Below are 24,515 nucleotides of genomic sequence, written 5' to 3' on the forward strand. Positions count from 1 at the left end.
AGAACAAGTTAATCAAGCCGTGCGAAGTAAGCCCACAAGGGACGCGAAGCTGCGCCAGAACAGGCTGAACACCGTCGCTAAAGCAGACAGCAGAGCCGACACAATTGTCTCGCTGACGCGCCAGCCGGCGTGAGCACGGGGACCGCTGGGTAATAACGCCCTATAACTGCGACACCTACACTGTTCTCCGCGAGTGAAAAGCGCCCTCCGCCTCTCCAGCCGCGTTGGAAGTTCCTTGTCCCGCCCGCCACGAAAGAACCGTTGGCTGTGGTAGAGGTAGAAAGCTTTGCTTTAAAAATTAAAACGCAAGGAAACCTGTAGCCGCCCGCACTCAATTACCATTCCTTGCTACAGAATAATGGCGCATGCATTAGAAAAGGTAAAGCACAAACAAAAGAGTGCGGATCAAACTTTTCGCAGCAATCGTTTTAGTATTTTTTTCAGTGGGGACACCAAGGGAACAGAAAATGCCGATCACGTAGTGGCCTATAGCTTCGTTGTTTGGTATCATTTTTTCACCAGTTCTTTGCAAAAAGATGGCGCTGACGTCGTTATTTTTGTCAAACAGCAATGGTGTCCGTATGTCTGTGGTCTCCGCATTGTGTTTTCATGAGATGTGTACTTGGCACAGTTTGCCGAAATTGGAATCGGGCTCAAGATGGCTGTATGACGTAACCACCTACTTCGATGTCTACTCGGTATAATGGAACGCAGTGTGAGTTACGCTATGTTCCGATCGCCAGTCACCATCGTGGAAAGCTTACAAGGCAGTGTAATGAAATGTTAAAATACGCGCAAAGGCAGCCACAATTTCAACATACCTGCTGCCACAGACGCTGACGAAAACACCCTACAGGTGTGAAAAAGTACCAGAGATATTTTGTAACAAAATTTTTACACAATTACATGAATACAAGGCAAAAATCGAAAGCAGTTGAACAAATGAGAATTGACATAAAAATTCTCGGGAGCAGTATCACCTGTCACAACAAGAAAATTCCCAACGTAGAATTAACAAAGGCAGAAATTTTATTGCAAATGAATGTTGTAATAGCGATGTTGCTTGGAAACACCGGTCCCACCGGATTTCTATCATTGTATGCCAAATGAGTTAGAATAAACTTGAGAAGACGCCATCAGTTCATAACCGCAACACGCACACACGCCCGGAGACACACAAACGCATACATTTAGGCAGGCGTATTGTTTGTTCTAACCCAAAAAAGGCAAAAAGCACTCCGGATCTAGGAGCAATCACGGGAGAAAAACTTCGGCGTGTAAATGTTCTTTTTTATTGCATCTCGTGTGGTGAAAGTGGCTGCTTGGCTATGAGAAAATCTCGTTTTGGAGAGCTTATTGGATGGTTTTGCGGAGAAAGTAGTTTTAGAGATAGAGAGCAAATATTACGACAGAAAACGTCCCTCACACTTACGCCGCGATACATTTACCATGACACATTTTTTACGTCAAGACCATTGCATGAGCTGACCACACGAACATTGCTGAAATAATTGAAAAATAGAGGTGACGCTAGGCACGTAAGCGTTCTAACCGCCAGCATGAGGATACGTTTCAAAGTGAAAAAAAAACGAATATCTGCAGTAGTAATTACCGTGTAGGCTGTATTAGCATTACCACGCAATTTCATTTATAGATACAGAGTACAGCTGCGTGCCGTCAAGCGCATAAGTGATGTGAACTTAATGCGTTCCTAAATGCATATTCGGAGTTAGAACCAGATGAAGTTTTTTTTTCCGAAACATACAATAACTGCTGACCCTGGAACACACCCCAGGCACCGATACTTGTCAGAACACCCACATGTTTTCCAGAAACAGTGCGCTGTTCTGATTTTTCTTTAGGGGTAATTTTTTTTATCACATCGTGGTATAGGTTCCAGTATGCATAAATATTATATAGTATGTTGATTGAAACATTTGATTGAAACATTTTGTTTTGTTTAGAACGGCCTGTCAGTGCAATTTATGAAAATTGTATAATGGGGATGTATGAAAATACCGCAGCTGTAAGTAGGGCTTATCACTCCGACAGCGCGTCCCCCCACCACAATGAACTATGAGCTGCCTTAATACTCATTCGCCACCCCACACCACCAGCAGAAAGTGACCATCGCTGGGAGCCAGTCTGGTCATAGGGCCCCGCCACTCCCAACTCTGGCCTGCGCTTCCGCCCCGGCAACAAATGCGGGAAAACAAAGGCTGCCGCCTTCGAGCGGATTGCGTCATCTTGCCTTCCCTTCGAAAAAGGAAATGAGCATTGCTACTACCACCAAGTCACTTCCCTCAAAACAACAGTTAGTTATTTTGCGCGTCTGTTGAGTGATTGAGAAAATACTGCGGGGATTGACAAAAAAGGGTGATGGGACCTTGCAGCAGCGCCGTGCTCATGCTATGGCAACCTCAAATCAGACCTTTCTGAACCCTAGGGTATTCAGAATTTCCCCACAACTTCATGTGCAGAACCGTTATAGCTACAAAGTTGGACTTAACTTGAACATTTGCGAGGCGAGAAATGCACGTGCTGTAGTTAGTTCTAAGCAATCGACGACTTCGAAACTAAAATTATTTTCAAATCAAGCCTCGAGACACCGCTCCATGCAAGGTCTGCGTCCGGGACAGAGCGCCCAAGTAGCCTTTTACAGTTTGACTCACTGACACCATGCGTTTCGCGCTAATGGGTGCAGTTAATAGCCTGGCCAATTGCAAGACAAATGTCAGGCACTTCAGCAGCAGAAGCCTCAGTGCCTTCACTCTGAGCCCAGCCGCGAGAAACGAGAGACCCATGACGGCCACTTTTGGGTCCAGCACAGGAACCGCTAACCCCGAAACAGCGTCCGACTCCCACGGAAGCTTTCTCGTCTTCAAGCCGAGCTTGCAATTTTCCCAGAAGTTCATGATCTGCTGCCTAGCCTTGGGGTAATGCCTAGTCCCGTGGAGCCTGTACTGGTAGGGCAGGCAGGGACCGAAGACGCATGCCCAGGCCAATGCCGGATCCGTGAGTAGAAGTCGGCCCAGCCGCGGTTTGCATCCCACCAGTTCGGCCACCTCGTCCATGTAGTCAATCCAGTCCACTTGCCTAGCGTGTCGACTACCCGAAATGTAACGTCCTTCGGTGAGCTGATCCTTGCAATCAACGTAGTTTTCCATGGCGGCGATTGTTGGGAGGTCATATCGTCCGGCGAAAACGCCAGCTGCCCAGCGGCTCTGCAGCTCGGAAATGGGAAAAAGGCTTCCTTCGGGCTGCACGGCTCCAATGAATGCCAGCGTTCCTCTTTGCATGTGTGACGGAAAGACGTACTTGTAGAGTCGCACTCGATTGTCTCTGACGGGCAACACTGAACCATCGATGAAAGGAAAGTGGGCAGTGTAACCGGTCGCCAGAATCACAACGTCGACAGCAAAGCCAACGCTGGGGTCGTCTTCGAAGAAGACACTGTCCTCGCTGAAGGAGTGCACGTTTCCTTTGATGATGACGGTTCCGTTCAGTATCTTGGAAGGCAGGAGGTCACTGATTGTAGCGTGTTGGCTGTGGATGCGGTGCCTGGCTCCCAAATTGTACATTGCGTGGTTGAAACGCTTGTTTGCGCCGTGTTCAGACACGCTGCAGACTAGACCGTATGGTAGATGTTTGAACAGCCAGTTCCAGGAACGCCGCACATTGGAAACGTCAAAGGGCTCGCCATGGTCGCCCACGCGCGGGATGGTCCAGCAGCCCCGTCTCGTGCTCACGTAAACCTGCAGCAGAAACAGTTGTGATTGATGTGTTGCGCTGATTTGAGATAACTCCAACTAGGTATTTGCATTTGCTGATCTCAAGTCAGAACCAACTTTCATTCTTAAAGAAAGCTACACCTTTAAATACATTTAGGGGTAATTTCTATCCATTCAAGGCGGAGCAGCAGAGTGCTGTGTACAGTTTGCCATGCTTTTTTTTCAATTTTAATTACAATTTATTTCGGACACCTTTACATACACGTAGTTATGTCCACGAAGAGGGGAAAAAGGAGACTCGTACATCTCCTGACGAGGCCACCGCACTGGCAGTACTCATCAGAAAGCAGTGGATGCCATCAAAGAAAACAGAACAGATCAATAACTCTGCACTGTTTATCCTCTTTCTAATTTTGAACCAAAAAAAGAAACTTTTTTTCTGCTATGTGGCGGGTGTAGCCAGACATGTAACGGCCTAAGAAGCTAATCCAAGTTGCTACCTTCCGTAACGAACTGTGCATGTTTACGCCATACTTTACGGAAAGTGCACAATGTATTTTGATAGCCTGTATTGCTTAAAAAAAATTCCAGAAATGGGTCACAGGGGTGCACACTTAAATACAACCTTAAAAACACACGTGCGTACGTTGGAGGTTAACGGTTTTACTTGGCATTGCGCTCATTTTGAAACCACTTTTCTGTGTTCCGTGCATAGTTATCAGATGTAATAAATTTTGCGTCGGGAAGTTGGGCAGGCGACAGGATTAAGTACAACAACACATCGGCACTGTTGGGAAAGCATACACTGTAAACATACATTTCTTTACCGCATGAAGGCGAAATTCCAGAGCTTCGGTACAGCCGCGAACAAAATCGCGAATGACACAAAGCCAGGATATTCTAACAGCGCAATGTAGTACCACTTCTGCGAACAAGCGTCCCCGCAGTGCTGCTAGATGGTCTCAGAAAATCAGCTAGGCGTAGAGGGTTACCTCATAAATCCCCACGGAACGTGGATACACTCGCAGTGCAAAATCCCGTATTTACGCACCACTAACATCACGTACCTCATAAAACACGGAGTAAAATATTTTTGCGCGTTTTCTCTTAACCTGGACAGCAGCGCTGCCCCACAGTGGAGGCCAAGGCCATGGCCTACACGCCCACCATCTGCCCTAGCTGCTTCCGATTCTGTGCTTTTCGCGCTGAAGACAGGAAAAGATGGGTGCTGATCCGGCTCGCTAGAAGTTATGGAGGCAATAAAGACAGTACGTGGTGGCCGCTTAATGCGTTAAGCCTCTGTTTCGCGGTCTGGGCGTTCAATGGCGGCGACCGATGCCTCCACTTGGAACCTTTACGATTCCTCAGTGAACTCTAGGGGTCACCGTCAGAGTGTTCGCTGGAAATTTCAGCGTCGATCGCGTTGCTGTTGCCGTTTAGTCATCTTATTTCAATGGTTTTATCCTATTACTTGCATGCGTAGCAAAATGTTCTTATTGTGTGCGCCGTGTATTATTTAATCTCCGTGGTGTCCCTAAGAGATTGAAGTTCTGGTGGTAAACATCGCATTAACGTAAAGACTAAAGCGTTGCACCGAAAGGAATGAATTCAGTTCTCGTGAATAAATGATACGCACAAGAATAGAGAAAAACTGAAAACTTACGTCAAACTGTAATGCACGTACTTAGAATAGAAAATAAAAATCTTAAATTGAAGTTAGAGATCTGTATGATGGCGATATCCAAGTTATCCGTATCCTGACGCAGTTACCGTAGATTTTGAGGAATAAGAATAACTATCTGACTGAAGCGACAGCACTGTAAAAAACACACGCAAGGAAAAGAAAGGGACATACGTAACGCTGACTTCAACTGATAGTTTATTAACACGGGAAACATTTATATAACTGTAAGATATCGCAATAGCACAGATTGAAAGAGGATAAACAAAAATAAAAACAGAAATGATACAAACAGAGTACACCGTAATCCGTGCGCCGTTTGCCGTCCAGTGCTAACACAAGCTTCGTTTAAGTACGCGAGTTCCTTCGCCGTTAGAGAGACAGAACGCACACTGATGTAGTCGTCATTGAACCGCACGATCTCTTCCGATTTTTACTGCACTGTAGCTTGATTCATGCGAAACCAACTAGGCCAGACATCAACTTTACTACGAATAACTGTTCACGAACGAAAAGAACATTTTTCACCCTTTTCTCCGGAATATACTTCGAAAATTCAAAATTGATTTTTCTGCGTGTGTTCGGACATCAGATGTTACCAAGAAAACAGTTCTGTATCGCGACGGACCTTGATTAGTTACTAATGGCCGCTAAAATATTCGTAGATCTGGCCGACGCACCGTGAAACGGAAAATTCTAGGGATCACATCGCGAAAGATAACAGCAGCGTGAATTCAGGAGGAAACTTGTGTAGATGTCCTAGTTGAAATCCAGTTCAAAAAGTGCCGTAGGGCTGGCGCCAGTGTAATACCAATGCCGGACAACAAATGGTCAACTCTTTTAACAAGATGGCTACCAAGGGATAGCATAAGAAATAGGGGAAGACCCTTTTTTTCGATGGAAGCACGAGGTAAGAAAATTTGAGGACCAAGAGTGGACATAGAAGCAGGTGGTGATTTATGGGAGTGGCATTCTTCAATGAACAGGCACAACCAGGCTGGGTATGATGATGATGATGATGATGATGATGATGATGTAATGCTTCTGTACCCCACATAAAATTTTTGACCGTTGTTTTAATTTGTTCACCACTGAAATTGTAAAATGGCCGATTGTTGGTGGGTAGCTTCGTACTAAAAATTATTCATAGGTCGTAAGTATCAATTTGAAAGCAGTTTTTATGGCCGCGCCCACCATCCCTCTGTGAAAACTTCTCTACCCCTTCGCCAGTGTACGCCGCTGTTCCCCCAACCCTTCTTCAGCACTACAGAGAAATGGTTGCTTAGTGCGACAGCACCTCTTCAATCCGCCTTTTCAATTTGCGTACGTCTTTAGACATGCGTATATCGGTCTAACTAATTTGCGTGTCCGTCGGGCTTATCCATATCGTCAATAATAAACAGAAAATTTAGCTACTTACAAGGTGTGCAGCTTTACGGAAATAGCGCGATAAGGCGGCACGCATGCAGGTAAACCGCAAATGCTCTCACGACTTTACGACAGTATTTTATTACTGCACACAGCATTAGGGGAAGGCTACCTACATTAAAGGGACACTGAAGGGATTTGTAAAGGCTGCGGAATTACTAGCGCAGCTTGTACTCTGGAGTCTTTAGGCCATGGTTCGACCACTCTCGCCGAGTTTGCATGACTTTATTCAGTACAAAAATCCCTTGAAAAGTGCTGTCCTGCTATTTGCATCCTGCTTGCCAATTTTCTATGACGTTTCATATCACTTCAAAAAAAGATGGCTTGACTTGACTGCGCTACTGCACGGCTCGCCGACACTCGACTGAATAAGTCGGCCCAGTGTTGAGTCGGTCGGCCACTGGTGAGTCGTCGCAATTCGTTCGCTCGGTTGAGACGATGCCGCGGCGCGTTTGTGCCAGGTAGAATGCGCCTTTAGTTTGCTAGTTTGTAAGCTGCATCGAGCTCGGAGTCCAAGTCGCTCCACACAAGCGCACATGCAACGCATCGCTGTCTGGTACGCTAGTAGAAAAATCTAAGGCCAATCGAAGGTGAGAGAAGAGTCAGCGAAAATGTAGGCACTAAGGAATTAAAATCAACGGAACATTTTATCGCACAGCGTAAAACCAAGATTCGGGAAGCACTTTTTGCGCTGGAGGAACTAGCACAGCGGTCAGCAGCACGACCACACGTGTGCCAATGCTTTTCTGTGTAAGGAATGCAGTCGCTAGACATGAGATATTGTGGGAATCTGGCGGACGCTTCCTGAACGAGTGCTATACAAGAAATAGTCGTCCAAGCTGCAATGAAATGCTAAAAAGTAATGAAAAACGTAAACTGGCTGTACTTTAAATACTTTACACTTCCGCCCGTGGCAGTGCTGACTTATCACACTTCCGCCAAATGATCATTGATCTCATAGACGTCTGTGACCAACATGATTCTCGCCCTGACTGGTACCCCTGGTATTAGTTGTTATTGTGCGTCATTTTGTTGTTCGTTTTGAAATCAACACATTTGCATGTGTACTTTAGTTAGAAATATGTGTTGTAAATATCATTTCCTACACTGAGATGTAGTGCAATAAATACCATGTGGAAAACATAAAAAAAGCTCATGTTATGAGCGAGTGGTCTGCAGCACTACGTGTATTGTTTAGCAAGTCTTAAGGTCAAATCACTGGTAGCACTTTTTTTTTTAAGTTGAATTATTTGTTTTGGACAACGTTTTCTGCACTAAATTCATCATTTTCGCGCTGTAACACTCATTACTCCATGAGGCAGTTCGCAGAACATGTGGAGACTGACATTGACGCGCTGGCGAGTTCTCGTTGGCGTGGAGTTGCATAAGCACCGACTGCTTGCGGGCAAGGTGCGAACTTGGCCTGGTGCGAACCGTGCGAACACGCCTCTTACGACAGAGGCACGAGCCAGGCAAGGCCAAAGATGGGGAAAAGTGCATCACAATTGATCGTCAGTGTCGACGCTGAGGGCGTTCATCCACTGCGTAGGCCTCAGATAGTGATTGTTACGATTTCAAGCCGTGGTGTAAGGCTCAGTTAGCGTCTCGACTGGGGCCAGTTGGTTCATTCTTATCTTAAACAACAGCGCAAAAGACAAGGACTAAGAAAGAAGCACAGACAAGCGCTGACAAACAACTGAGCGTAATTTATTGCTGCTCGCTTATAAATACGCTTGTCACACATAAAAATACACAAAAAACAGAAGATTTACACAACCATAAGAAAACGCAATCACGTCTTGTCATAACTACAACCACACGCAAAAAGAGATAAATTACCTTAATGGGTAAACGTGTGGTTGTAGTTATGACAAGACGTGATTGCGTTTTCTTATGGTTGTGTAAATCTTCTGTTTTTTGTGTATTTTTATGTGTGACAAGCGTATTTATAAGCGAGCAGCAATAAATTACGCTCAGTTGTTTGTCAGCGCTTGTCTGTGCTTCTTTCTTAGTCCTTGTCTTTTGCGCTGTTGTTTAAGATCTGTAAGGCTCATCTGACGCATTTTACAGCCGGCAACATGGCAAAAGCTCGGTATGGCGACTACTCGTGTATCGAGAATGCCCATCCAACAATAACGGCGGATGCCAGGCATGGTGTTTCCCAAATCCAGAACCAAAACCCGTTATAATACAAATCTTGGACATCGTTAAATTACGTAGCATCTTGCATTTACCTTAGTGATGTTTGTTGGTGAGGCCACTGCAAACCGCGTGTGGTAGTTTCTTTCTTTCAGGCTTTATCAATTAAATACCGCCGTATCGGCAGGAGGAACGATGAAACCTGAGTTTGCTTGAGCCATTCTACGCATACGCAGTGCAAGCAAAAACAGAAGCTTGACAAATTCATTTCACTGTCCCAGGCCCACGCGCAACTGCGCTGACGTATAAGAGCCGCTCACATAGCTTGCGAGTAAAAGAATTATAACAAATTTTGTTGTCCGTTATTGCCGGCATTGTTTACCACCCGCTCCATACCGCACTTTATGAGGTGAGAGCGCCCGTGACGCCGTGGCTAATCGCGGTATTTTTTTTGTTCGCGGGACAACCCTGGCCTATGCTGAAGCATGGCGTGCGTGCTCTTCCCAGTGCCCCGAAAATGGTTTTTACACCGCAACAACGCTGATAAGTTCACCACCATGCGTATGGGGTGGTTGACATTAAAATGGGAGGCAGTCAGGGTCCTGGGCGGGGATAAGAAGTTTGATGTTTCGCTTTTCTACACCTGCGCTCAGGTGATTTGTGACCACAATCCAACGTGTCACCCTACTCCCACCCCTCCACATGCAGCGAACTTGTCTAGTTGCTTGCCGCGGCGGCTCACTGGATCATGAAGGCCTCCATGTCAATTATCACGAAGGCCTCCAAGGATTGCCTATCTGTTTGTGGGACGACCTGAACAAATCCGGAGTTCACTCTTCATCCCGTGTGATCTCCGCTGGCACGAGGAATCCCTTAGTTAGAACCACCTTGGCGGAATATCCGCAATGGTGCCATACGAACTTGCACATTTGTTTTGGAGCAAGCGGGCAGTTTTGGACGGATCGAGGTTTGTCGATGAAGGGTAGTCCAGTTGCATTAGGTCGATCAGAGAAGCCTTAAGTTTGTACTTTTCACGTTTGCTCGTGAAGTGTAGAAAGTGTAGATATGGCCTTACAGTTTCCCATCTCATCGGGACGATTGCCGCCGCCGTCGCAATCGTCGTCGTCGTCATCGTCGTCATCATCATCATCATCATCATCATCATCATCATCATCATTCCTTAACTACCACGAGATTCCGCGCATGCACAGAGATAACCTGAAGAATATTGTCCCTGAATGAGAAAGTGTATGACAGCTGCATTTTACCGGTACTCACCTACGGGGCAGAAACTTGGAGGCTCACTGAGAAGGTTCAACTTAAATTGAGGACGACTCAGCGAGCAATGGAACGGAAGATGACACGTGTAACATTAGTGGACAAGAAGAGAGCGAGTGGGTCAGGGAACAAACGCGTGTTAAGGACATATTAGTAGAAATTAAGAAGAAGAAATAGACGTGGGCAGGGCACGTAATGCGAAGGCAAGATAACCGTTAGTCATTAAGGGTAACAGAGTGGATCCCTATAGAAGGCAAGCGTGGCAGGGGGCGGCAGGAAGTTGGATGGGCAGATGAGATCAAGAAGTTTGTGGGGATAGATGGCTCGCAGTTAGCACAGGATCGGGATAATTGGAGATCTATGGGAGAGGCCTTTGCCCTGCAGTGGGTGTTGATGGGCTGGTGATGATGATGACAGAGATACCGAAAGAAACTTGAAGCAATTCAGGATAAGAACTTAAAGTGTACTGTCATGCAGCAGTTTAAAGTAATTATTGCAGCCTGTCTTAAGAACACTGCAGAAGTAATGTCTCCTAACCTTGGCTCGCACTTTCATGACCGGCCTTGCGGACGTTCAATTTAAAAAGACCCCGTTCTTTCAGGTGCCCTGACCAAATGATTAGAGAAACTTTGTATACCTCAGATATTGATAAGTCCAAAACGTGTGCTGCAATCGCATAACTGTAAAATCACCATCAGAAAACGCATTGTCTTGTTTACCGACATCGCGTTGAACGTGCTGTAGTTACTGCGACTCTATGACTACGGCTTTGCGTGGGTTTTAATACATCCGTGTTGTCATTCGGCTTTGTCGCGATAAGAAAAGAAAATAAACCATTAAATGACGAGTGATATTTATGTTTGCCTGCCCCCCTCTCCCCCTTGGACATACATTGTGCTGTGTTGCAAATAAATATTACACAAGTCTATAGCTGTTTGCACAAATACGATGAGCGCTAGTAAAGGCTTCATATCACTCTGATAAATAAACTAGTTAACGTTACAGCGCACTAAAGCACACACAAGGACCAGTAAGGGACATACGCAGAGCTGACTTCCAACTGATACGTTATTGACACGGGAAGCATTTATACATGCAAGATACAGTGACACAACAGTTTAAAGCAGATAAACAAGATAAAAATGTATAAATGTTTCCAGTTACTTGTCCTTCTGTGTGTTTTTATTGCGCTGTAACTTTAACGTGTGGAACCAACTAGCCCATACGTGAACCTTACTAAATAAACTAGGTACGTTCCCATAATAAAATACCAGTTGCACTACTCACAGCATCAGCGACGGCGCTCAGTTCCACAGCAATGTCACAGCCGGAGTTTCCGAGCCCGATGACCAGGACCCTGCTGTCTTGGAAGCCCGCCGGACGCTTGTAGTCGCGCGCATGCAGCACGCGGCCTTTGAATTGGTCACTGAGGCCGAAGAACTTTGTTTCCAGGGGCGTGTGGTCATACCCCGTGCAGACCATCACAGCGTCGAAAGTGTGTTCGAATGTGCTGCCTTTTTCTTCATCCCGCACCACCACATCCCAGCGGCCCGTTGCGCCGTGGTCATGCGTAGGGCTGAGCTGTAATTCAGACCGACGACCGTTTCAGCATTCGTATGGGAAAAATTTTTTTAGTGTATACTAAGTAAGTCGAAGGGAAAAAGTGCAAATGCCGGCACTCTGAGTGAAAGGAAATAAATACGCTCCACAGGAAAAAGGGTTTGTGTCGGTAGTTCAAGCTTGCGCCAAAGAGAAAAGAAAATATTTTTTCTCCTTTCGCCAATGTTTTGAACAAAGATAGCTTGCACAGTGCAGCCATAAAAATGGAATGGGGCATTCCTGCTAAACTGTACGTGGAGCTCAAGCGTAGCTCCGATCTAGGATTTGAAAATTCCGCAAATTTAACCCGGTGCACGCTAGGAGCGTTTCTTCCCTATAGCAAATTCAGCGTACGCGCTCGACAATATTCATGCGATGATGGCTATGGTAACATAAATAAATTCAGGAACATTCGAGTGAGTACGTGAAAATGTGGTTTGAGAAGCGCTGAAAAGATAGCACGAAGTAGCCGCCTCCAAGGTAGTAACGAAAGGAGGCTGAAAGACGGGTGCCATTTCTATCGAGTGCTAAGCATAAATGTTGCCTAGGAAAGGTGGTAAAATGGCAACAGAAAACTCCTCTACACGCTCACAGGGCTGTTCACGGTATAGTGCCGGCTTGTAGATTAGCTGGGTTAGTTACCACGCCCATAAAACCAAAGAAGTACTGTTATCGAAATAGAAATAAAAGATTATTCATTTACATAAACTGGAACGCCATTCGACTACCTGTGTGCATCTCAAAGCGCCCCGACAAGACCTGAGCACCTTATCCAAAAGCCTGATTCCGAGTTCAATCTTCGGTTGGAATCTTAGCGTTTGTTTCTTGGTCGCGCCTGTACGCTCCGCATGGTTCCCATGCTCCATTTTGCCGTATCTCGGAGATTCTGGTACCTAACCTTCGATAACAAAAAGCACCGCTTCGCACACGTGTTTCTTCTGGAGACAAATGGAGGGCGCTAGAAGCTTCTTGCATATCTGCGCGCCGTTTCTCATTCATGGAGACATGCCCTCAGGCTAAAAAAAGGGCATAGAGCAATCCTGTTACTCCTTGTTCTCATTTGCTGTGTACACAACTGGCGTGAACCGTATACACGTAGCAGTTACAGCTAGCCTCGCGTGTCTGGTCTTCTGCAAGGTTATTACAACGCTTTGATCATGCTCAAAGCTTTCCAGTGAACTTCAGTATTGGTCACAAAATTGTGCAATAACTTTTTCTCTTGTCCATTTGTCCTATCTAAGTAATCGGTTCCTTTCTTATGCCGAAAAACAGTCAAACACTCATATTTGGAAGAGCTGTACCAAACTGCGTGGGGTAATTGCGCAGGGTGCTGTCAATATTTTCCGAGACCTGACTGTTCAAAGTGAAAGGTGAACTGAAAAAATGGCTCAGCTCACTCGCATACAGCCCATTTCTGACTCTGCGTTCTTCGTAGCAATGGATTTCTGCAAAAGCCCGTCTCCAGCGTAACTTGGTTTGTAACTTTGGTTTGTAACTTTCTAGCCCGGGATACAGTGGCCCATTACTCGGCTGTGTGTATTGGAGAGGCAGAGGGTCACATTTGGAATTACACATATGGAGCGAGAGATTTACTTGATGGAGTGGGCGTATTTATAGCGATTACATGTTTTAAACCACCCAGGCATATCTGAAAAAAAAAGCTGCTCGAAGGCTATAGGTTACGAGTACATTGCATGGTTGAATCGTTACAAGTGGAAGGTACGCAGTGGGATGAAGTAGTGCTGATTAGGATAGGCCTGGATTACATCGGTTGATGCACCTAGACGCTGGTTAAGTTAAATCAAGTCAATTTTAATTATTTAACAAACACACACGAGTGCAACATTGGATGATCTCGTGGCCTAAAACCTGCCCTAAGCAGCTCGACAGGGGCCCTGGAGCCCTTCTACTTGGCAGCAGTCAATGGAGAATTCAAGCTAGTCGCAGTAAACAAAAACGAACACAGAAAAATGTAATTTCTGTACTCAATGCTGGAAAATATAGAGCAAAAAAAAGTAGAGACGTGGCGACAAGCCCGTTGCCCAAAGTCAAGCCTTAGCGCGTATTGTTAATTTACGCTTACAGTAGACTCTTACTGGTCTTTTAAGAACCTGTGTAGAGTCAATTTAGGCCCAGTAGAACTTCATTACCCATCCTGATGCAATTATGAGTAGGCAGTGCAAAAAATATAGACACATTAGAACAATCCCAAACATATCTGAAACAAAAACTTTTTGCAATATTTTTTTTCGACACCAATACACTTAATGGCAATATGGCAATAGAATAAAGTGCTCGTGGGAGCACGTGGGGGAAACGATATTTTCACCTCAATATTTCTGAAGTTGAACAAGAAGTCTTTAGATGCAATCCGCTTACGTTTTTCGCTTCATTGTATAGCATGACAGCTTACTTATGAGGTGACCAAACGTCTCATCTGTCGCAAGTATCACGCGAAATCTACCGAGCTCCACTACAGCACCGCAATAAGAAATTGCGCTTCTAGGTGTGGGTTTAGCTCATCAGCCACGCTTACCCTCATAACGGAGTGGCAGCAGCGAACGTGCCTCCGCAGAGAGAAGGCGTCGGCGTAGTCGTTGAGGTACTTGGACACGAGACTGTGGTGCATGTAGTTGGGGTACCGCGGCGGGGGAGGGAAGTCGCTGAAGGCCGACATCTCCTTGCTCGTGTTGGTGGTGGTCGAGAACATGACGGAGGCCACGCCATCGACGTTCTGCTCCCGGTACGTCCACAGTCCGCCCAACTCGCTCGTCTTCTCAAAGCACACCGCGTCCAGGCCCTCCTCGAGACAGGCCTTCAGCGCTGTGAGGCCACTCGCACCTGCCCCAATGACCGCTACGCGCATCTTCTGCGAGCAGAGATTTGGAGAAAAGAAAAGAAAAACATGGCCGCATGTTGAGATGACCACCCTGGAGATTTGAATAGGGAGCAAATGATAAAAGGTGCCTGTATGTGGTGTTTGTGTCTTACGTCGTCTTCGTCTGCTTAGCGCCCCCTTTTAGTCTTTCCAATAAGCATGAACCAACTAGCTCAACAAGTTTTGTTAAGCAAATTATAGTATAAGTAATGATGCACGGCGCTAAGCCTAAAAAATACTGTTTTTGTTTTCGCTTTTAAAGCAAGTTTGTAGCGTTTACGGCAACCAAATCTAAACATTCGCACGTTCAGTGCTGTCCACAAAACATTAAAGCAAAAGATTTTTTTTTAAATCAGAAGCGTGCGCCTTTTTGCCAGATACGTAAAATATAGGGACAACAAAACAGTTTTTTCGACGTTACAGATAGACACGTTCACCATTTCTGTTCATCGTACACAACGACAGCATACTGGTAGCATTAAGTGTGGAAAGTGTTTACTGACCTATTTTCTCCCCCGATAGCCTTTTGGTAAAAAACTGCGCTTCGAGGGGTGCACTCTGATTACCCGAAAGTAATAAAATTGCCAAAGCGGAGAAAGAATAATTGGACGATACCTAAGGAGCCCCGGGTCAGTATCATTCAGGGACGCTAATTGTTTCTCTGAAAAATATGGGCTGACATAGTATTTTACAGAAGAAAAAGGCAAAATGAACGGCAAACGCAAGCGTTTCTGCATCAACACTGCACTAACACAAATAATATAGGTTAACAAATAACGCAACAAAAATATAATGGTTTATAATGACCCCTATCTCCGTAAAATCGAAGCGGAATCAGCACAAAATAATTGGGCCACAAAGTCATGTGGTACAAGTGAGTCCACCAGTACGGAAAATTAATTTGCGCAAACCGAGGAACTGGTACATTTGTACCAAAGGTCCAGAATCCTTATGAGCAGATTGCGAAAATCCGCTGAGTTTTACCAAGCGGTCTCAGGCTTAAGGACAGAAAACCATAGCATTATTGCCCTCGATTGGTAAGGTTAACTTTATACTACAGTGGTACCTCGTTATTACGAGGTACAATCGGAACAGCAAATTAGTTCGTTATATCCGATATTCGTTATAATAGTACAGGTGAAAAGCGGCGGTAACGAATCGACAATCTGTCTCGCGCAATAGTAGTTGATACAGAAATGCATTTTGAGGATTCCTACCCACTATAAACCACGTAACACTTACCTTTCTCCTTTTTGCATTTCACACTGAATCTGCCGGAACATAAGTACGTGACATTACAACAAAACAATGTTCACTTGACAAAAGAGGTCTGAGTCTTTATTTATTTGATGAAGGATGGGATCTTCATCTGGTGGCTACTCACAGCACTGAGCAAGATGGAGTTTTCCACAGTGTCGATGAACCAAAGGGCTTTTATACTTCTGCAGTTTTGGATGCCGGAGGGTTTTTACATGCAGTTTTTGAGCCTCCTGGTCAAATACTTCTTTGTTATATCCAAAATCGCGCGCGCCTCACAGTTTCAGTTTGGTTATAAAAGAATAAGTGCCATTGAAATAAAGCGTGACCAACAAAAGATCGCACTTAGTTCCCTATAGCCGAGAATTCGCTATATCAGTGTTCGTTATAACGAGGTTAAACTGTAGTACCAATGTAAGAATGTTTACGCTTCAAAGTGATTTAGTTATTGAGTTTCAGTCAGTGATTGCAAATTAACACAAAATACAAGTTTGGATGGTTAAAAACATTACTTTTCCTGGATAATTATGGTACTGTAGGAAAGGGAGCCCTGGACTCGGCCGCTCGTTCTGGCCGGGCCTATGCACCTGAATAAATGTGGCAGAGCCGCAGCGCATCACCGAATCCACATCTCCCTATCCCACAATACCAATTTTATAGCATACTTCAAACAAATAATCGAGATATTAAAGAAAACATATGGGACAGCAGCGAATGGTTAGCCACTTGCCGGCGATTTTTTTATTGCGTTACAGAATCTTGTTTGTGCGATTGGCGGTTTCCGACGCAAGGCACCGCCAAGAACACGGTGGGACACATGCAGCGGGGTTCCTATTTCTGCTTGATTGTAATAGTTGAATTCTAAAGTGCAGCTAACACAATAATAACTACCTATTTAGTGGTAGCGTTCATTACGTAACTCCTGCCTATAATACGCCCCGGCAGGGAGAGATATTTCAGTTTTTCACTATTCATTGCTTTGTTGTCGAGAAAACTCCTTCCATGGCTGAAATTACGCTGAGTGAGTTACCGAAGGCTGGTTCTTTCAAATGGAATAAATGGAATAAAGTTGTGTTTTGTGTTTATGTCCCCTCTAATATACTGACGATCACACATGAGGCGTTTTTTTCGAAATGAGCCAGATTCACCTAAAGCGAATTTGGGGAACAAGCGGAAGGTATTTCCGGACCTAAATGCGGTGCCATGAAAACTATTATATGATATATTTTGCATGTCATCTGGCGAAGTTTATGCCGACAAATAATTAAAAATTATGCCTTAAATTTGACCAATATCGGGGTGATGAGTCTGGATTTAGCTCATATTGAATTGAAACTTTCAAATTCATGCTGCACTCTTACGAAAACGTTATTTAAATTGACTTTGAATCATTGTGCAATTTAGTTTTGGTGAAAAAGGCATTAAAAGTATGCAACAGGTTCCCAAGAACAGTATAACTATACATGGAGAGCATGTGAGTCCTCTTGGAACCATTAGCTGCTTTTTCGAATTATTCCCTAGGATAATTATCTTGGGCACACCTCATGGCACCAACAAAAATAAGCAAGCTCTTCATTACCTTGCCATGAATTTCCGAAACGCTTCACGAGAAGTCTGCTCCTATCTTACTCTTCACCTTGATAAAGTGGTCCGTACTCTCTGAGCGGGGAAGGAGCGGAGGGGGATTTGCAAGGGGTTGTAAGCGGCGGGTATTTAGGTAAGTACTGAAATGGTAAATATGGGACTAAAAAAAGAAATATAACCCGAGTTATTTCGTAGCAACGGGAGAAGCGAAATCATTGTTTCACATCTCTGTTTCATTTCGTTCACTTCTTCCGTTCCCTTCGTCGTTGAAACCCAGGGACCGATCTCTCGCCGATGTCCTAATTGCCGTCTGAATTCATAATAGGCCAGCTCCGAAATGAAAAAAAAGAAAGCTTCCGAAAACACCCACGAAACAGTCTGAATACTCAATCAAAAAGCAAACTCCCATTGGGCAAATGCATATTGCTAATTTTGATGCGACAAACAGCAAAACCTGGCTCGTTTTCGATACGAACTGCGATCTGCGTACACGTTTCCAGGGCGTTATCTCAACAATTTTCTAGCGGCCCCTTTTTTAGGGGAAAGTTGCCGAGTTTTTCTTGTCACTTCAGCTTTTTCTGTCTCATTTTCGGTTTCTGGATCGGGTTCATTTCGAAAAAAAAAAACTGCCTCCCCTATCCCGGCTATGGCTCCCAAGCAAACACTGGAAATAATCTCCTCCCAACTCCCAACCGTTCCTTTTAAAACCTTTTCTTTTAGAGTAATCCTTCCTTTTAGAATAGAGAAAGCAATGATGGAAGTCGGAATTAAGTCATCCTATTAGACACTGAAGCAACTGAGAAGAAAATGCCGCAAAATGCCACTGCGAAAAGTTCAATCAGTGACACTTCCTACTTACTCAAGGCCCGTACGTTGCACTTGTAGTTACCTCTGCCGTTCTTTCTCTTGCACTGAGTACGATGAAGTAACTCCAGGAGAGCGGTGACGTTTGCCTAGACCATTGCAGTGGACAGTGGACACTTGGAGGTGATGACACCAGGGTTGGTTTTATGTGTTTGTTCTGTTCGAAAGAACGTACTGTACGGATGGTCGACAATTGTTACGTATAAACAAAAGAGGAAAGCAAGTAGACTGAGGAAGGTGAATATTTCGGAGAATCAAACGCGGCTTTTCCTTCCTGTTTGTAGCATCGCTCATGCAAAATGAGGCGAAAACTAAGAGCGTGTCCTAGACGATGCGCAAAAACAGCGGTGGTGCTGCAGTCTGAATTCCTAAAAAGGGCAAGCTTCATGTCTACTTCTCTTCTTAAATACCCGCCGGGCGAGGAGGATGCAGGAGAGAACCCCGGGACCTCGTTTTGCGTATAAGTGAACTGTTTACTCTCTTTCCATACGGAACTCCTAAACCACAGCTCGTAAACACACGGGCGAATACGCCCTGCAGACAAACATAGGCAAGCGATAGAGTGGCGCTCCTGTCAAGTGGCCGCCAACCGAGCCCGTAATTTTGCCAGCTTCTCTCCTGGCACCCCTGCGTTTGGTGGCTCACCGCCACGTTCACGTCACCACATACAACCTTGACGCCGTGCGTGCTTGCTTTATGCAAGAATTAAGTCTGTGCTGCGTGATTCCCCTGCTCTGAAACAAAGGGGCGGCTTGGAGAACAATGCACGTGGGGCTCAGCACGGAGGACGCGTGTCAGGGCCAGACCAACCACAAGGTACCTTGAAGTCGTCTGGAGTAAGGAAGACGCCCGAGTGGCACCATCGCATCGCCTTTAAAGCTTTATAGATTTATCCAGTGCCATCGAAGCGTGTAAAGAAGGCGTGGGGGAGGCAGCGGAGGTTGAAAGCTCTCATCGTGAACAACGTCTCCAAGGACAAGGCCCTTATTGGTGACATGAATGGGCATTTGCCCCCAGCAGATCTTTGCGCAGGTGCACGGCAGACAGCTGCAATATCCTTTCCGGGTGCATTGAAGGTGGCGCACTTTTCCATCTTCAAGGTCACCACTTGACGGCGAGAGACCATTCCGAAATAAACGTGCACACGGCAAATATTGGAGTTTGCATTGGCAGCGGAAATTGAGAAGCTGCGAAAGGGGCCCCAAAACCAATATGCAGCCAGCCCAAGTCGGAGGGAGCTGAACTTGTTCTGAACGAGCAAAGTTGAGCTTGCAGGTGCAGGCGATGAGTGGGATAGACCCGACTGGCGGTGGAATGAAGTCCAAAGGACGCAATAAGATAGCGGAATACACGCACACTAAATATATATAAGTGGCAGGAAAAAATGAAATACTACATGGAACGTACGAACCATGCTAGAGTAAGAAACGGGTGGACATATGTGGGAGTAATTGTCGCACCCTGGTACACTAGACCATGCTGATGTCTGTAATTGCAGAGAGAGGAAATTCTTTCTTACAACGAGGCTCCTTCATATCCAAGCCATAATGTTTTATCCAAAGAAAGCTCATGCTGTTTCGTTGGCTTCAGGGTTGGTGGAAGAAGGTTTTCTGTGGTGGGACAATTGGCGCTGTACGGATAGTTTCCTCCAGATCTAAAGGTCGATTCATCGATTCAGCTCGTACTTGTTAGTTTTCGGGCAAGCACTAACGTGAGCGTTCAAAGCTGACATATTCATTGGAATAGCCTTCTGTGTAGGTGTGTAGGTATCTGCGAAGCAAGTACGCCCTGGAATCGCTTGAGATAACGTATTTCAAATTAGTTTTAATATTATCACCAGAGATAAATAAAGACAACGTTGCTAGTTTTGACATAACCAGTTGAGGTGAGAGCCTGAGAGCGTCTACTGTTGGCGACAGGCTGCACACAGGACGCGGTTCTACACTGAGGGCCTGCCTCCTCAATACGGCTCTGCAATATTATTCACGATGCGTTTGGCAAACGGTCGTGCCTTTTGATGGTTATTGGCCAACAGGTACCAATACCAGAAAGAAAAATAAACAATGTTAGTACTTAATTACGATTGATAAGGCTACTAACGTGCAGTGCCGTAAATGAAAGCCAAAGATCGATAGCAACCACGTATTTGAGGACGACATCGTGAACAAAAATGCAGATAGTTTCGTTTACTCTTTCTAATTTTTAAATGCTGTATTACAGGGTTAGCAAAGGTGAATTCAATACTGGGAGTAAATGCTGCATTTCGATCAAATTATATAACCAAAATGCAACAATATTAGGCCGGATTTGTGCACGTCGTCAGCGACAACATTACGGTGTCAATGTGTACGATCAAGTACTTCGGTGAACCATTTTTTCTTTTCTGGAAGCTCGTACCGTTCTTTTGATCGAGGTTTACGTTTTTATCAATGAAAATAACATTTACGAAATCAGTGTCAAAGCAGCAACCTTTACACCGGTATTAGGAGCAAGACAATAAATATTAGGTCAACCTTCTTCGAAACACGCAATTCACGTTTTTTAGCTATAGCATTTAAAAGAATGTAGGGGATTATGTGCCCGTGCTCCGTCGGGGCGTGCTAAAGTAAACGGGCCCTCATCTGGAACGCGAGTTACTTAAAAGAAGACACCAAAAAGATTTTTCTGAAAAAGGTAAGTAATTTCAGACGTCGCTCATTTCTGTTAAAAATATGAGCGTAAACCGTATAGTAAACAGTTTTCTGTAAAATGTGGGGCACTTCGCGCACCACCGCTGCGCCTAGGCTACCAGCAACGTCGTGCTAGAGGGCCCCGAGTCATTGTAGATTCCTTAAAAATACTGAACGTGCGCCAACGTTTTGACACACTGATGTATTAAAGATCCTCCTCTACGAGAAGAACACCCGCCGTATTAGACATGAGGCCAGCATCCTCGAGATGAGCCGCATAGCGCCTTAACCACTCTGCGACCAGGACGGGACTGAAGTATAATTCGGCCAGTTAACGCCGCCTATGATACACACGGTAATCAAAATGACTACACTATTTATGTAGACAAGAGGAATGGCAGAAACAAAATACAATTCGGGCTAATTTAGTCTTCTTGCATGATTAAAAGAACCAGTAGGATCTGCGTATACAAACGACCTCTACATTCTTGCCAGAGAAAACGAGTTTCTCATCAGGGAAGAAAAACAGATTAGTTTCTACTACAGGTAACGCGACGTTGAATGTAACATTCATTCCTGCACAACGGTAGGAGAATCAAAATTGCTGGGACGAGACAAGGAGCGGATGCCTGCTTACCAGATGCTCCAATAAATTATTACCTGAACTTTTCTATTGCGGAGCGAAGAGCTAAACGGTTTCAACCTTGCCTTAACCACGACTATGCTGAAGGAGACTAGGCTAGGTTATGTAGGTACGAATAAAAACACGGGAAAAATCTTATTTCGGTGTCTTTTTTTGCGTTATAGCCGCTAAAAACAGGTTCATTGAAATTTCACGCGCAGCCACGCACAATTCGGCGGTGCTCGAAGCTCGCTCATTGTGACCCGGTGAGTTTTCGATTTCCGAATGCAATACCATAACAAAACGCTTTTCCCCCCGTCGAGAGTGCATCTAATTGGCACTCAACTTCTACAATGTCTGAGTAAAGCCAATGACACCAAATATAGGTGGCATTGACCTGTATCAAGCTCATTCTAATGATTCGCTCAAAAACCACTGGAGATGTATTATCGCTTGCAAAGACAGAACCATAAGAATTTGGGGTGCTCATTCAAGTTTGCCCCTGTTCTTTCTCATTCGTCTTGCAGGTAACGGAGCAGTTGGATGCTGCTAACGTGGGAAACGAAGACGAACTCGTTGAGCTGCTGGCCCCCTGAGATTGCGATAAGTGCAACGTCTGAGATTAGAGGATGTTTAATGCGTCTCCTCCTCAATATGCAACCTAATTACACGAAGTTTTATAGCCTTCTTAACACGATGGATTCTCTGCAGCGTAATCAGAGAACAGCAATTTCCCTCGGTAGACGCCCGATTGGCTGCAGTCTGAACGTCCGCCCCTTATTTTCTCCGGTCAGTTACCCGGTGCAAAACGGCCTCGCTCAAGGTGCTCATTTGTCGCCCCACGATCTGACGCCGTCCCTGCCTCTTTTCTTCGTAATCTGGAGTGCAACTTCGATGTACATGAGGGCCCTGCAACACGCAGCACTTTGCCAGGGTTGTGCAAAGATCACGCCACCGGCGGAACACATGCCCGTGCACTAGAATTCTCGGTTACGCCGGTTTGTGTAATGTCTGAGAGTATCGAATGCCCACAACGCACTCGCACGAGTCCCTCTCAGACCGGAAGCAATACGCCAACATGATGCAATGGTCAGCGTGGTTCGTCGAAGAGTCCCTCTTCCGTCACCTGGTCGCCGCCGCGGGTTCGAAGGGGGTGCAGTGTGCAGGTGGCCAGGGGCTGCATGTCCTTTCGAACCCAACAGCCACGTTCCTGCATAAGTAGTTTTTCTGATGAGGAAAGGGATATCGTATTCTGTACTAAAAAGATACGTATGGCGTAACAATGTCACTTTGGAAAAGGTTATTTTACTGTCAAATCTCTAGATGTTTATACCCCTACCGAGTGCATATATCAAGTGGTTTTGTTTGAAAAAAAAAAATCAGGCACTCTTCCGTCAAAACGACGACGGTGGTTGAACGCAAAGCTTTCACGTGAGGGATTCCATGGTTGATATCGGAGTTCCTCAAAACGCTTCGTCCACGTCGAATTGAAACAAACGGATAGACGCTGGCTTCATAACGTGAGGGACCCAGCTTTGATTCCGGCACCGGAAGCGCCTTTAAAGCGAAGCTTCAGTGTCCTCACCGATGCCGTTGTACGGCAATACTCCCTGCAGGAAAGCCAACTTTCTCTGACGATGATGACGTATCATCGTGTTCGACATGGTAAAAAGTGCACTAGACGGGGACAGAAAAAACTTGGCCGCGTATCTGCTCCTTTCATTGCAAATGTCGTCAAAAGACGATAGTCTTTATCGGCTATTGCGAAGTGAATGCCTCCCTTCGCTTTGCCGCTCACCTCTCATGTTGTTCCTCTTGCGTCGCACTCCTACCAAGGTAAAGACGCCAAAGGTTTGCTTAAATCATTTTAAATTTCCCGCGTTATACTGCTCCAAACCGGGTGTCTCGATGCGAACGCTGCAGTACGGCGGAGACGCGCGTTAATCGAGGCGCCCTACTTCAACGTTTATAGAACCGCGTTTCCCTACTCCACGTGCGTTGCAAGCAGAACGTGGAACCTGTCTAGTGGAACCTTGTGTAACTGTTGCCGGTTGATTTCTTAAAATGGCGCAAGAAGCTATAGTGGCGCGGGCGACAGTAGGCGACGGCGAAGTGAATTCTTTTTCTGCAGTTGATGAAGTATTTAATTTCGCAAAAGCAAGCATGTTTGATTTTTTTATAAAGTAACACTGCAAATATCACTTCTGTATTGATTTGCTGTCTCATATTTGCGTAATGTCTTGTTCTTCTTCAACAATGTGACAAGTATGAACCTTACACCGGACATAGACGGGTAGATTTAGCTGTGACTATATAAGACTAATGGGCAGGCATTGTTTTGCTTTGGCCGGGTGGCTGAATCGAGTCACAGACAGACAGACGGACAGACATACAGACATACAGACAGACCAAAATTTCTGGGTTTAAGGAGCCCAAGAAAGACTATCGTCTTTAAAAGACAGTAACACGGGACGAGCGCTGTTAGCGGTCGTCCCGTGTCACTGGGCGAGGACGAGGACGAGTGACACGGTAAGAGCGCTAACAGCGCTCGTCCCGTGTCACTGTCTTTTCTTCTGTCCCCGTCTAGTGCGCGTTTTATCATGTCGAAGTCGTATCACCAACTAGCCCAAATTTCCGTGTTGAATAGAATGATCGTGGATAAAGTGAAAGAAAAAAAACAGTTTACGTGCCCGGAATCGAACCTAGCTGGGTCCCTCGCGTTATGAAGCCGGCGTCTATCCCATTGCTTCATTTCGACATGGTCGAAGCGAACGCCAAGCAACAG

At 45.4% G+C, this 24,515-nt stretch overlaps 1 protein-coding gene across 1 annotated transcript; it reads right to left on the reverse strand.

Annotated features, from left to right (window-relative positions):
* Window positions 1–878: 878 nt before the first annotated feature.
* Window positions 879–18,938, reverse strand: LOC144148050 (flavin-containing monooxygenase 5-like). The gene is made up of 4 exons (XM_077679648.1): window positions 18,435–18,938; window positions 14,393–14,725; window positions 11,545–11,838; window positions 879–3,755 (listed from the first exon to the last, which is right to left on the reverse strand). Exons 2-4 carry the CDS (start codon window positions 14,720–14,722, stop codon window positions 2,589–2,591), a joined length of 1,791 nt encoding a protein of 596 aa, XP_077535774.1. The 5' UTR covers window positions 14,723–14,725; window positions 18,435–18,938; the 3' UTR covers window positions 879–2,588.
* Between the last annotated feature and the right edge of the window lie 5,577 nt (window positions 18,939–24,515).

Source organism: Haemaphysalis longicornis, unplaced genomic scaffold (assembly GCF_048455015.1).
Source record: "Haemaphysalis longicornis isolate Haplotype H1 unplaced genomic scaffold, Haemaphysalis longicornis Haplotype H1 scaffold_74, whole genome shotgun sequence".
NCBI lineage: Eukaryota > Metazoa > Arthropoda > Arachnida > Ixodida > Ixodidae > Haemaphysalis > Haemaphysalis longicornis.

Coding starts and splice junctions, on each gene's coding strand:
- LOC144148050 (XM_077679648.1), bottom strand. CDS start 14,722: ATGCGCGTAGCGGTCATTGGGGCAGGTGCGAGTGGCCTCACAGCGCTG. Junction 11,839..14,392: donor GCTGCCACTCCGTTATGAGG/GTAAGCGTGGCT, acceptor TCTGAATTACAG/CTCAGCCCTACGCATGACCA. Junction 3,756..11,544: donor TGAGCGCCGTCGCTGATGCT/GTGAGTAGTGCA, acceptor TTTCTGCTGCAG/GTTTACGTGAGCACGAGACG.